The sequence below is a fragment of the Coregonus lavaretus genome (assembly GCF_964263955.1).
Source record: "Coregonus lavaretus genome assembly, chromosome: 34".
NCBI classification, from domain to species: domain Eukaryota; kingdom Metazoa; phylum Chordata; class Actinopteri; order Salmoniformes; family Salmonidae; genus Coregonus; species Coregonus lavaretus.
Window position 1 is genome coordinate 27717368 of NC_140021.1, and position 15220 is coordinate 27732587.

The 15220-nt window shown below is 42.2% G+C and overlaps 1 protein-coding gene across 1 annotated transcript in view; it reads left to right on the top strand.

Moving 5' to 3' along the window:
* Positions 1 to 15220, top strand: part of fars2 (phenylalanyl-tRNA synthetase 2, mitochondrial) — a 129636-nt gene that overhangs the window by 77806 nt on the left and 36610 nt on the right. The window contains exon 7 of the mRNA XM_084151754.1: positions 1367 to 1518. Coding sequence (XP_084007880.1) covers positions 1367 to 1518 — 152 coding nt within the window. The remainder of the gene's footprint in view (positions 1 to 1366; positions 1519 to 15220) is intronic.

Consider the following 15220-nt stretch of genomic DNA (forward strand, 5'->3'; position numbering starts at 1 on the left):
CGCCTCTTCCACCTCAGGAGGCTGAAAAGATTTGGCATGGGCCCTTGGATCCTCAAAAACGTATACAACTGCACCATCAAGAGCATGTTGACTGGCTTCATCACCGCTTGGTATGGCAAATGCACCGCCCTCGACCGCAAATCGCCACAGAGGGTGATGCGGACAGCCCAGTATATCACTGGGGCCAAGCTCCCTGCCATCCAGGACCTCTATATCATGCGGTGTCAGAGGAAGACCCGAAAAAATGCCAAAGACTCCACCCACCCAAGCCATAGACTGTTTGGTCTGCTACAGTCCGGCAAACGGTACCGGAGCATCGGCTCTCGGACCCACAGGCTCCAAGACAGCTTCTAACCCCAAGCAATAAGACTGCTAAATAGTTTATTAAATGGATACCCGTACAATTTGCACTGACCCTATCTTGCACTAGGTCTATGCACACTCACAAGACTATATATACACACTATATACACACTATATACACACTCGCTCACACACACTAAACTGACAGTCTCACACAAAACCCACAGACATTCACATACACTACATACGCATACACACACACATGCATGCTGACACAAACACACATACATACATACACACACACACACACACACACAGTTTTACACTCATCACATGGTGCTGCTACTCCGTTCTTTATTTTTGTCTTATTATCTATCCTGATGCCTAGTCATTTCATGTACATATCTACCACAAATGCCTTGTACCCATTGATTTGGTACTGATGCTCCCTGTATATGGCTTCATTCTTGGGTATTTTTCTTCCTCTTGTGTTACTAGTTTTATAATATTTTGTTTTACTCTGCATCGTTGTGAGGGGCTCATAAGCAAGCATTTCACGGTAAAGTCTACACCCGTTGTATTCGGCGCATGTGACAAATAAAATGTGATTTGATTTGGTTATGTATTCCACAACACAATTCGAAAGGGATCGTGTCATCGTGCCCCTACTCATTTCACACTATCGGTTCTTCATCACACACTATTTTTGCTCTTCTTCTTCCTCTTAGTTTGTCTTTGTGAAAACACTATCCCAAATGGATCACCCAAATAATTTCAAATAATCTAAAAGCAGCTTTGAATGTGGATTGTGTAGCAGCTCAATGATTAGGTTTGAAGTGACTTCAGATGATTTGGGTATGAAATTCTATTGGCTGTTGCATAGAAATTGATTAAAAAAAAGGTAAAACAAAGCGATTGGTGGCAGTGGCTAAGACAAACCCAAAGTGTGCATTGCTGTCTCTCATTGTTATTCTTTGTTCTAAAAGTGCACTCATATTCCCTCTCCTCTGCTCCCATCTCCTCTCCTCCCCATCCCTCTTCCCTCTCCTCCTCCCCTCCTCAGCCCCTCAGTAAGTACCCACCTCTGATCAACGACATCTCCTTCTGGCTACCGGCCGAGGGCTACGCAGAGAACGACTTCTATGACCTGGTGAGGAACATTGGAGGAGACCTGGTGGAAAAGGTCACCCTGGTCGACCAATTCACACATCCAAAGTAAGACGCCATGTTCTTTACAAGAAATAGAGCTGTAGGACTTGAACACAGTGTTTCCCAGTACTAGCACACCTGGGTCAAATTCATTAGTGCACACTAGCAAAATGTTTTGTAATGGAAAACGAAAAAACAAGTGTTTCCTATTGGACAAGTTCAGGTAGTCTCTCCCCGTTTCAGTCTGTTTACTTCCGTTTGGTTCCTAGTTAATACGACCCTGGTTACTCTTAACCGTGTTTCGCAGTATTAACTAGCACATCTGATTTCAACTACCTGACTTACACCTGATTCAAGGGCTTGATTATTAGTTGACCAATTGAATCAGGTGTGCTTATACTGGCTTAGATCAAATAAGTGCAATTGCAGGGGGTACTCAAACACTGCTCTCATCCATCACACATCCAAAGTAAGACAACATGCCCTCAAGAAGATATACAGCAGTGGTACTCAAACGGCAGGCCTGGGGTGCCATGACTGAACAACGATGGGCATATTGCCACTCACTCTGATAACGGAATTATAGCCGAAACGTTGGTGTGTGTGACTTTCATTTAATTATTTATTGAATTGCTACCACCATCATCAGGTTTTCAGTATCTAACCCCTCCCAGACAATTGCCCCCTCCCCTCATGCCTCCCTTAAAACTGTGCTTGTTGTGAGAGACAAAAAACACTTATAACACTGGGTATAACAATGTTGTGACTCTAAGCATGACATATTAGTTCAAATGTAACAAACATGTTAAACAATGTACTGACTAATGATAATGATATGACGATGTAGTGAATGCTCTTAATTTGGTCTGTACGGTCTTGTTTGCGATTTGGGGTAAAGTAAGATCTATTCCACTGCTTGACAAATGGGCTCGGAGAGAAAAGGTTAAGCGATACTCAATTAATCAGAGGGGCTCGGGATTGGATTGTTTGGTGTTTGATAGCGGATATGTCTCGTAGCTTATCTATCTTTTCTACTTTGACCGCTCCTTATTATGCAAGATAATGGAGCCCGACTGAGCCGAGTGCTGTTTGCTCTGTTGAGTGGAGCCCTTAGTCTAATGACAAGGAAGGACCAAGGGTCAATGTTTGTTAATGGGACATCTTAATTTGACCCGATTCACATCGGCGACATGAGGCTCGCTCTGTTTGTTTTGCACTCACGCACACACCTACTCCCTCTTTCTCTCTCTGTCTCTCTATTTCGATCTCTCTCTCTGTCATACACACATAAAACTCTCACACTCTCACACACACACACACACACACAATTAACAAACAGAGCCTTTGGACTAATCCCAGCACTGACAGGAACAAACAGGATTGGCCCTGTAATAGATCAATCACAGAGACTGATTGGCTTTGCCTTAGCTAATGAATTACTACTTCCATCAAATTCCTATAAAGGATTTAGATTTCGGGACAATTGAATGCTCTGATTCGATATGTAGCAGTAACAACTTTTTAGTAGGGCATTGCCTTGCTCGCCCCCTGTTTTGCATTTGAAATTTGCACAAAACCTGAAAACACCGGATAAGTGAAAGCAACATGGCAGATGTCTTCGCTTCACCAATCAAACCCTTTCACAAGTCAGTGCAGCTCAAGGAAAGGAGACGAGGAGAGGAAGTCACTTTACACCTTATTGAGATTCACCCTTGAGAGGGACCCTCTGTAGTGAAAAAGCTGTTTCCTTTTCCTCCACAAACCTGTCCTTAGCATTCACCCCTGAGCCTCAGCCTTGATGTCTCATTTTTAAATACAATGCGTAAAGGGCAGGCGGTGGACACAGCTTGACGCAGGACTTATGCCCGCCACGCATCCTAGTGGCTTACCGAACAGAGAGTGTGTGTAGTGTGTTTAATGGTGAAACAAGGGGCCCGCAGTGCGTAAAAACGCCTGTGCGCATTAATCTCTGTCCCTGCTTTTAATCTTTTTTAAATAGCAACCTTTTCCCTACCCTCCGTTAGGGTCTAATGTGGCTGTGTGCAGGTGTGTGTGTGTGTGTGTGTGTGTGTGTGTGTGTGTGTGTGTGTTTACTGTGAATGCGAGAAAGAACAGTATCAAAATTGTTACAAGTGTCTGATTCACAATATGTAAATGTTGTCTGTCTGTCTATCAGGGGCATGTGTCTTTAAGGCTGTGTGTTTTTGTGAATTTGAGACAGCATATTGTGACAATGAATCTCCTCTAAGTCATGAGCATTTTGGGATCATTTGTGACGCAGTTTCACCAGAGCCCCTGCATTATCCCATTTTTACCCAGAGAGAGATGAGTCGAGGTAGGCCGAGCTCACATCGATATGCAGCCTCCCTTAGACAACACACTTTATGATTACTGCCGCGGGATATCAAGCTCCATTTTACCTGACAGACTGTCCTCCCTGCGAATGCCACTTTTATGAACAAGATGGCGGGCTAATTGTTTATTTTTTGCACAGCATCAACGCTGACTCATGGAATTGGGCAAGCTGCTCCTGATGAGGGCGGGTGGGAGGGCGATCGTACCCTTCTGTCTCTGTCTGCACACCATTTATAGATAACCTGCACAAGCAGGGAGGAGTATTTTAACCAAAAGAGAGATGAGTCGAGGTAGGCCGAGCTCACATCGATATGCAGCCTCCCTTAGACAACACACTTTATGATTACTGCCGCGGGATATCAAGCTCCATTTTACCTGACAGACTGTCCTCCCTGCGAATGCCACTTTCATGAACAAGATGGCGGGCTAATTGTTTATTTTTTGCACAGCATCAACGCTGACTCATGGAATTGGGCAAGCTGCTCCTGATGAGGGCGGGTGGGAGGGCGATCGTACCCTTCTGTCTCTGTCTGCACACCATTTATAGATAACCTGCACAAGCAGGGAGGAGTATTCTGAGACTTGTGTAAAGTGAAGTGTTACTCATAACATTAGGTTATAATTTGATCACCGCAGGGTCGACAGAAAGCGGATGTAATCACATGATCTTATGCGATGTTAATGTGATAATGTAACAACATGTAAAAGCAACATGTGATAACGTGAAACTACACATGATAACATTTGAAAGTTTTTCACATGTAAAACTGCAAATTTAATTTTCACATGTGAGTAATGTTACTCCTGAATCACTATAATAAATATAATTGTTTAACTTGAGTGTATTTGTAACAAAGCTGAGATTTACTTTGAAGTTCAAAGTTTAGGAATACAGGTGAAATCAGTTCTTGACACAGACATGGTGGGGTAGCAGGAAGATCGGAATGCCGTGAACCAAGAGGTTGTGAGTTCAAATCCCAAGTGAGAACATACACAATGTAATCATGTATGTCAAAGTGTGTAAAATATGTATGTTCAAAACACTGCGGCTGTGTGACGTTCCGGGGACATCCTAATAACTCATTTTTGTTTGCGGTGCATCAGCTGTGAAATCTCATGAAAAATATCCACGTGAAACTTCATTGTGTGATTTTCACATGTGAAATCGTGTGATTTTCCCACATGAAATCGTGTGGTTTTCCCACATGTGAAATCGTGTGGTTTTCCCACATGTGAAATCATGTGGTTTTCCCACGTGAAATCGTGTGGTTTTCCCACATGTGAAATCATGTGGTTTTCCCACGTGAAATCGTGTGGTTTTCCCACATGTGAAATCATGTGATTTTTCTGTAAGGGCCTTTAAATGTCACATCAGAAGCTCCTCCAGGTGATATACAGCATTCAAACAAACCATTCCATCTTTCTCAAGATTTCGATGTGGCGAAATACAAGTTGCATTGGCGGAAAAATCACGACAAAGTGGAATCCTCAGATCAAAGTCGAGAATTCCGTTTGAATACATTTGCGTCGTACTGTAGTCATAGTGAGACGTTTTACTGGCCTGCACTAGTGTTCCTCGGACGTGGCGCTACAAATCAAATCTGATAGGCACTATAATGCAACACAAATCTGCATTTATTGGTCCATAACGCTGTCAGATGTAATCGGGACAGATTCATTTGTAAAGCCAACTGTGCTGTCAATCAAGCTGACAGCTTGGACAGGAAGTCAACGGCCTGCAGGCGAGCGGGGAGGGAGCTGTTGTGTTACAACCTCTCATAGAAGGTAGTAGCCAGAATTTTCTTCATACCCGCTCTTATCTGAGTTAGTGAGTGGCACCGTCAGTTGGTAACATTGTATTAACATATAGTTACATAGTAACAACGTTGCAGTGACATGGTAATATGTAAATGTAAATGTAAAATGTAATATAGTTTATCGACTTAGCTATATTACCATGTCACTACAAAGGTGTTACTATGTAACAGTATATGTTACAACTCTACAACCTTATGAAGGGGCAAGTTCCATTGATACCCCCCTTGCTGGTTTATATTTATGAGAAGAGGCTTTTGCATGGTTTGTCAACACCAATGTGCGTCTTCAGGCTATTGTCTGGTTGCTGTGATGTATTTATTCTCTTCTCACACGGGCATGCTTTCCATATGTGACGTTCATGACTAAGTGTGTGTGCGTGCGTGTGAGCGCGTGAGTGTGTGTGGATCCCTGTGTATGTATTCTACAAGACCATCACAACACACTACTTGTTGTTAACTATAACTATAGGAGGTATTTTTTTAAAGCCACTGTCATAAAATAGCACCAGAATGCTCAATATAATTTGAAAAGCTTCTGCTGAGTGTATAGTACAGTATATAGTAGTATATTATATAGTAGTATAGTTTATAATATATAGTACAGTACATACTAGTATAGTAAATAGTAGTATACTATATAGTAGTATAGTGTATAGGATACTACTATATTCTATACATACTAGTATAGAATATAGTAGGATCGTGTATATAGTAGACATGTGGTCCTCTGTAGCTCAGCTGGTAGAGCACAGCGCTTGTAACGCCAAGGTAGTGGGTTCGATCCCCGGGACCACCCATACACAAAACAATAAAAATAATAATAATAATAATGTATGCACGCATGACTGTAAGTCGCTTTGGAAAAAAGCATCTGCTAAATGGCATATTATATATTATTATATAGACCAGCCTTGTGTCCTCTGAGGCGAACGTTAACACTGTCTAACCTGAAGCCCATCTCACCTCCACCACACCTGGCCTGACCCCTCAGTCAGTCCCTCACAAGGCCCACGCATCTCTCCTCTCAGCTTAGATAGAATAGGGAGCACCCGGCCGCCATCTTTTGGATCAAATTAACAATTTACCGCTGGCACGCGCAGGAAGAAAGAAACAGATGGGGAGAGGGGGAGGAGGGTGAGATATGTAGACAACAGGAACATGGAGGAAGTGTGTGTGTGTGTGTGTGTGTGTGTGTGTGTGTGTGTGTGTGTGTTTGTGTGTGTAAGAGGGAGAGAGCGGAGTGCCATGCAGAGTGTTGTGTCCCAGGATCAGTGAAACGTTTAGAGATAAATGGAGAGGAGAGAGAGGTGTGTGTGTGAGTGGTTGACAAATGGCCGTCTTCGGCAGTGGGTTGCTGTAGAGAGCCAGACTTGTTAAAAAATCTGCCCTCTTTGTTGGAAACCTCCCGGGATCTTTCCAGAAGGCGAAGCAGCAGGCTAATGCTGAGCACCGCCCCCGAGCCAGAGTGGAGCAGGCAGAGAAGGAGAGAGTGAGAAAGAGAGAGACCAGGGAGGAAGATAGAGAGATGAGGGGCGGGTGGGGTTGTGTGTGCTAGAGAGAGAGAAGGAGCTGATGGAGAGACAGAACATTCCAGGGATGGAGAGAGAAGGGGATGACAGAGAGAGAGAACAGAGAGAGGGAGAGATTTGGCAGGGAGGGGGGGGGTATCCTGGGAGCGACAGTATAGACCGATAGGGGGGACCTGGCAGAGGGAGAGAGACCAGGGAAGAAGAGAGAGTGGTATGAGTTTAATGGAGCTACTGCAGGAAACGCCTTTGAATAATGTATCGTTGTTTACTATGCACACTTCAATACGGTACAGTGCATTACCCTATATCACACATGATTTGTCACTCACAAATGTAAGATGTTAGAAAAGAATATGCATATAGAATGCATATTACAGTCCTATTGCGGATGGTATAGTATTTGCCAAAACACATGCTGTAACAATGTGTATTATCCAGGTAGTACCAGGTAGATTGGGTAAAATGTATGTGTGTGTGTGTATATATATATATATATATATATATATATATATATATATATATATATATATATATATATATATATATATATATATATATATATATATATATAGTAGAAGTATTTGATACACTGCCGATTTTGCAGGTTTTCCTACTTACAAAGCATGTAGAGGTCTGTAATTTGTATCATAGGTACACTTCAACTGTGAGAGACGGAATCTAAAACAACATCACATTGTATTATTTTTAAGTAATTCATTTGCATTTTATTGCATGACATAAGTATTTGATCACCTACCAACCAGTAAGAATTCCGGCTCTCACAGACCTGTTAGTTTTTCTTTAAGAAGCCCTCCTGTTCTCCACTCATTACCTGTATTAACTGCACCTGTTTGAACTCGTTACCTGTATAAAAGACATCTGTCCACACACTCAATCAAACAGACTCCAACCTCTCCACAATGGCCAAGACCAGAGAGCTGTGTAAGGACATCAGGGATAAAATTGTAGACCTGCACAAGGCTGGGATGGGCTACAGGACAATAGGCAAGCAGCTTGGTGAGAAGGCAACAACTGTTGGCGCAATTATTAGAAAATGGAAGAAGTTCAAGATGACGGTCAATCACCCTCGGTCTGGGGCTCCATGCAAGATCTCACCTCGTGGGGCATCAATGATCATGAGGAAGGTGAGGGATCAGCCCAGAACTACACGGCAGGACCTGGTCAATGACCTGAAGAGAGCTGGGACCACAGTCTCAAAGAAAACCATTAGTAACACACTACGCTGTCATGGATTAAAATCCTGCAGCGCACGCAAGGTCCCCCTGCTCAAGCCAGCGCATGTCCAGGCCCGTCTGAAGTTTGCCAATGACCATCTGGATGATCCAGAGGAGGAATGGGAGAAGGTAATATGGTCTGATGAGACAAAAATATAGCTTTTTGGTCTAAACTCCACTCGCCGTGTTTGGAGGAAGAAGAAGGATGAGTACAAACCCAAGAACACCATCCCAACCGTGAAGCATGGAGGTGGAAACATCATTCTTTGGGAATGTTTTTCTGCAAAGGGGATAGGATGACTGCACCGTATTCAGGGGAGGATGGATGGGGCCATGTATCACGAGATCTTGGCCAACAACCTCCTTCCCTCAGTAAGAGCATTGAAGATGGGTCATGGCTGGGTCTTCCAGCATGACAACGACCCGAAACACACAGCCAGGGCAACTAAGGAGTGGCTCCGTAAGAAGCATCTCAAGGTCCTGGAGTGGCCTAGCCAGTCTCCAGACATGAACCCAATAGAAAATCTTTGGAGGGAGCTGAAAGTCTGTATTGCCCAGCGACAGCCCCGAAACCTGAAGGATCTGGAGAAGGTCTGTATGGAGGAGTGGGCCAACATCCCTGCTGCAGTGTGTGCAAACCTGTTCAAGACCTACAGGAAACGTATGATCTCTGTAATTGCAAACAAAGGTTTCTGTACCAAATATTAAGTTCTGCTTTTCTGATGTATCAAATACTTATGTCATGTAATAAAATGCAAATTAATTACTTAAAAATCATACACTCAGACCTCTACATGCTTTGTAAGTAGGATAACCTGCTTAAAGGGAAATTACATTTGCCTTCAAATTATTTGTCAGGTATGAAATGTCAACCATTACATAAAATTACATTTATCTGGTTTAGAAATCTGAAATCATTTTAGGCGGATCCATATGAAATGAATGTTCCATACTTTAAAATCATTAAAGGAAAAAAAAATACAAAATCCCTGTCTTCATTCCCTTCTGTACTTAATATAACTCCAACATATTTATGATATCCCATTTGTACACAGTATTCCAAGCTATTAGGTCTTTTTTAGCCCACAGCGTTAGTGCACAGTGCACCGTATTCCTCCGAGTTTTCTAACAAGCAGTGTTTTATGGCATTAGCCGGCTCAAGTGAGCATAATGGGAGCTGGACCAGATTTATGCTGTAGCTGCTGCCAAACTGCCTGGGGCAGCTGGGTAATCTGGGTGTAATTGAGAGTGTGGGTAACCAAAACATGGGCAGGCAAATGGATAGGGAATGTTGTAGGGAAACTGATCTGGGGGCCGACAACCAAATGAACAAAATCTGACAGAGAAAAACCTGAAAGTAATCTTAATCTATGAACTATTTGTTTACCTTGATTGAAGCTTGAATCTACATGATTGCATACTTTTGGGTAATTGGCTATACACAGTTAGCAGGTAACCCCCCCGCCCCCCCATTTGATTTGTATGTCAAGTGCCTTGCACACAGGAAATCGAGCGCAAACCTTGACAAATAGCATGGAAATCAAATCAATGGTGGAAACAGACGCAAAAGAGCTACCACGGAGCGAGGGAGAGAGCTTCACATCTGCATTGCTCGCTGTTTGGGGTTTTAGGCTGGGTTTTCTGTAAAAGCACTTTGTGACATCTGCTGATGTAAAAAGGGTTTTATAAATACATTTGATTTGATCCACTGGGTTAGCGGCACAATCCAAGGGAGGTATCGACAAAATTTTCTCGATAATTATAATGGTTCCTAAATAGCAGAAGATGCGGTTGGGTGATGTGTACGGGGAGTAAATGGGGACTCTGTAATTAGTGTTAGGCCCTGGAAGAGAGTGAGAATAAATGGGATCAATCTACAGCCACCCCCCGCCACACACTAAAGGCATTTCTGCCGCCATTACTTTAGCCTTTTATCCTATCGGCTATTATCCTCGTCCCAGTCAAATAACTCGGCGAGGGAAGCACTTATATTATATTAGGTGGTGTTTCAAAAACATGCCAATTGATTCGGGTTGTCTGCTGAGCAAAGGGACACATTTGATTGTTCATGACTCATTCAACAAAGTTATTCCTTACTACACAAGGACTTCTCGCTTAGCTTGCTTCTAAGAAATGACGTGGGGCCTTGTTTCGATGTGTCACGGTGGAGAACTTTAATCAGGCCAAACTGGGGGGAGGGAGGGAAGGAAGGGAGGGAGGGGGGAGAAGGCCAGAGCCTACTGGATCAGTGCAGGAATTAGAACAGTGGCAGGCAAGCGACGACAGGCCAGGCTGGAATATCTCTTTGCGTCTCCCCTGAGGGATCATGGAACGATCATTTAAAATGCAGGACTTGTGTATGTATGTTATGATGAGTTTCTGGTATTGAGAAGTTCAAGATGCAAGAATTTACTTAGACATTCTGTGGAGATTTTACCAAGTATTTATTTGATCACGAGCCCGTGGGTTTATCTAGCAAACGGACATAGCATTGCCCCACAGTTGAACTGCCCACACACACAAATCTCACAGCTTTTATACTCTTGGTTACACATTTCTTCAACCACATCTGGCCATCGTCAATGAGCACTCCCATTCTTTGATGTTATTACCCCAAGTCAGTATCCTGTCCATCAATCATGCTATCCTAAACATCAGCACCAAGCCAATTATCTAGTAACTCTAACCTGGTCCCCACGATACTATGACATGACATCATAACACTATAAAAACCTCATATCAATGTATTTGTGACTTTGTGTATTGATATCTTTGGTTTATCATCAACCACAAGGGTCTTCGTGAGTTTGAGAAGCTGTATTGAAATGGAAACCAAAAAGTTTTGAGTTTGGCCCCATCTTCCTGGGATGGCAGGTAACCAATTGAATATTGGGTTTAGCAGCAACAGAGAGCACTTAAGTGAGCGTCTGTTTGAAACCTTCATGTTAGTGCTCATGGGTTGCTAGTCAACAAGAGGAATGAGATCTACAGGTCAGTCTTCATGGTTGAATTTGGCGTTTGCCATTTCAGTGCTGGGCAGTGGCTGGGCGTCTAGGAGGCTTATGCAGCCAGCAGAAGGTCAAGTTAAATGTCACTCTATACTCTGCTCTTATAAACAGAGAGCCATGGGGGACTCACAAGGCAGTACATTTCCTAGCCGGCCGCCTCACCCTCTCCACAGCAGAGCAAGCAAAACCGACTGCGGGATAACCCTGCTCAGCAATCATCATTACAAACAACACTCCCAGGCGTGTGCACGCACACACACACACACACAAACAAACACATACATACTCAGTCCCACAGCTGTCCCCCTCGACCTTACAGCCTCCGAAGACAGCGAGCTGTCCACTGCCTTATAGAGCAGTCTACTGTCCAGAGGCCAAAGATCACATCATGAGTGACAGGTATATAACAGGAGAGGAGAAGAAAATAAATCTGGGAAGGGAGGGGAGGAAAGAAGCAACAGGGGAAGGGAGGGTAGGGAGGGGGAGAGGACTGGTGAGACAAGAAGAGAGGAGGAGGGGAGACGAGGAGAGGATGGGAAGGAAGAGTAGTCGAGTGGAGAGGAAAGGGGGAGTGCACAAGGTAATTACTCCATTACATGAAAGAGACCGATGTCTATACCAGTTCAATGGGTAATTACTCCATTACATGAAAGAGACCAATGTCTATGCCAGTTCAATTAGAGAGTGGGAGACAGAGGTGGTTAGAGAGAACTCCATACAAATCTGCATTCACCCCAACTCAGAAAGGTCACAGCTAATGTGTGGGAGAGGAGGAAGAAATGGAGGAGAGGATGATGGACAGGAAGAGGAGATTAATTAATCCACTTTCTCCCCACACACAAATGTATTTCCAATTAAGATAGAGCAGAATAAACCAAAGGACAGACGAGGTGAAAGAGACTAAGAACCAGGGGAAAGCTATTAAATGGACAATATAGTAGTAAATTATTATAATTTTTTTGCTGAAGGAGCTCTGTTTTGGTGGCCTCTGGTACATTCTAATGCCTTGATTCTATCTGAAATACACAGCGAAATTATTTTATACTTTAGTGCGTTTACCACCAAGATTGGAAAAATGTGTTGTGGTATTGTGTAGAAAAACATGACTTTACAACTTAAATTACAGAAAATGTATGAATTCAGTGTATTGTTAATTGTTTTGGATTTTGTCTAGGCCTTTATGATCAGGACTATTTTCTAAGTAAGAGAACATTAAATTGTTTTTACATTTAACCTGTCTTCTCTTGAGATTAAAGTCTTATTTTCAGTTTTACTGTAAGATAATAATTGCCACGATGATGTTAGTTCTTAAAATTATGTATTTTATTAAAACAGAAAAATGAAGTAAATAGCCTACATTATCGTGAACAATTAATTAAAGGTTTTGTTTTTCCAGGTTTTGTTCTGTTTTTCACTCTCAAAATCACACTTTTTTTAAGTAGACAAACAACAAAACTGGATGTTCTAAGTCAACAACAATGCTTAAACCACATCTGCACCTAGCAACAGGCTGTTGTTTAGCAGTGTTTTTGTAGTGCACATGTGATCATAGCCACAGGAAGCAGTTTGTGGGTGGGGGTGCACAGGGGGAGGGTGGAAAAAAGTTTTTGCCCACGCTGCAGATTAATATTGGTCAGCTAATACAGAAGACAAAGAAATATTTGTCAAAAATATATATATTTACTTGTTTATTTTTATTCTGATTTTTCAGGGGTTGCTGCAGCACCCTCAGCACCCCTACTTCCCACAGCTATACATGCGAAATTGTGCATCATTAGGTCATTGTTGTGGATGTATCCAAATAAATGTCACTAGAAAACAGCTTATACGCACGCAAATGCAGCTACTTTGCTGCTATTCTGGATGCACTTTTTGACATGACTGTAAGTTAGCCATAGTTGGCTAGCTAGCAAGCAAGGGATAAGAACGTTGCCAGCCAGTATGGCAATGGAAAATGTTGAACTAAAACTGGGTTGCGTCCATAGATACAGAACAAAAAGACTGAACGACTGCGTCTCTGGCAACCGAACCGATAGAACGAACGACCAGCCGGCTTGGTAGCAACCCTAGATTTGTGTCGGGGCTATATCTTGTGGAAGGATGAAATAGTATGAATAAATTAATCAAAATAATTTTTTTTATGAAAATATATAAATCATTATTTGTATATGTTGGTAACCCATTGTTTAAAGTGATAATGCCCCACCCTGGCCAATATATCCTCCAAACACCGGCTTTTCGGGCATTTTCACTTAATTGCAAAACAAATACTCACTGTATTGTTGAAAATAATAATGACATCATTCTGCCAAGTAAGCATAGGCTACTTTGTAGACAACATTTAATTGAGAAGGTCTTTGGGACTGCCTTTCCATCTACAGGAAGAATGGTTTCATTAGCATCCTTGCTAACGACGTACTGCACAGACACAAACAGACAGGGGCGTTCTCATTGCCTCTTTCAAAATGTGCAGGAAATACGAATCACTGATGCATTCTGTTCATGTCTTATGATAAACTTGGGCAAATTAATTAATTTTCAATATACTTAATGCCTGGATTCCATGAGTGCCCTATCATATTTGGACTAGAATGAGGCTCTCCATTACTTATTTTCCTGCAGTGATGATTCTCCATCTTCATCGAATTTTCTCATAATTTATCTGCAGATAATTGCCAAAAAGCCTAGGTCTACCAGTAGCCTATGCAAATTAGGGAGCCAAATGAACGGAGTCACTTTTATTGCAAATAAGAATATAATATTTTTCTAAACACTTCTACATTAATGTGGATGCTACAATGATTACAGATACTCGTGAATGAAACTTAAATAATGATGAGTGAGAAAGTTAGAGGCATAAATATAGCATGTCTTGCGGGTACAGTATGATATTTGTGTGTCTGTAACTTTCTCACTCATCATTATTCACGATTCATTCAGGATTGTCCTTAAGCATCCAAATGAATGTAGAAGTGTTTAGAAACATATTCTATTCTTATTTACAATACAATTGACTCCAAAATGACACAATACATTATTTGCCATTCATTTCTATTGGGCACAAAATAATCTGAAACAACCAAAACAAACATCAAATGCATCCAACAAGTTTGTAGAGTCACCAGCTTGATGTAATCATTGCGTGCTAAGAATATGGGACCAAATACTAAACCTTTAATACAAATATAAGTGAATTTGTCCCACTTTTGGTTCCCTAAAATGGGGGGACTATGTGCAAAAAGTGCTGTAATTTATAAACGGTTCACCCGAGATGGATGAAAATACCCTCAAATTAAAGCTGACAGTCATAGTCATTGTATCATTTGAAATCCAAAGTGCTGGAGTACAGAGCCAAAACAACAACAAATGTGTCACTGTCCCAATGCTTCTGGAGCTCACTGTAGCTTAGGTCCAAAATAAGCCCATAGAAATGCATTAGGCTTATTTTGGACAGATTTTGGCGAGTGAAACGTCTCGTCTCACTTCGCCTCTTCCTCTCTGCTGCGTTTCCCTGTCATCGCTCGCTTTGTGACTGATCATTAGAAGATGCATATCGTTCAATCTAGTGGGAGAGGGTTCGTTGGACTAGCGAATTGAAACTTTTAAATGAAAAGTAGCCTAGTTAATATGAAGTGGAAAATGTAGCTGGCTGAAAATTAGTCTGTAACCGGCTGATTAGCCGACAGCCTGTGCTAATGGAAAACACTGTATATAGGAGATGGAGCTCATTTGCACCTATAGATTGAGAAATGAGGGGAAAGCATGAGACAGACAGGAAGGAGATTAAAAGTACAGAAACAGGTTGGGGTGAGTTCACATCATAA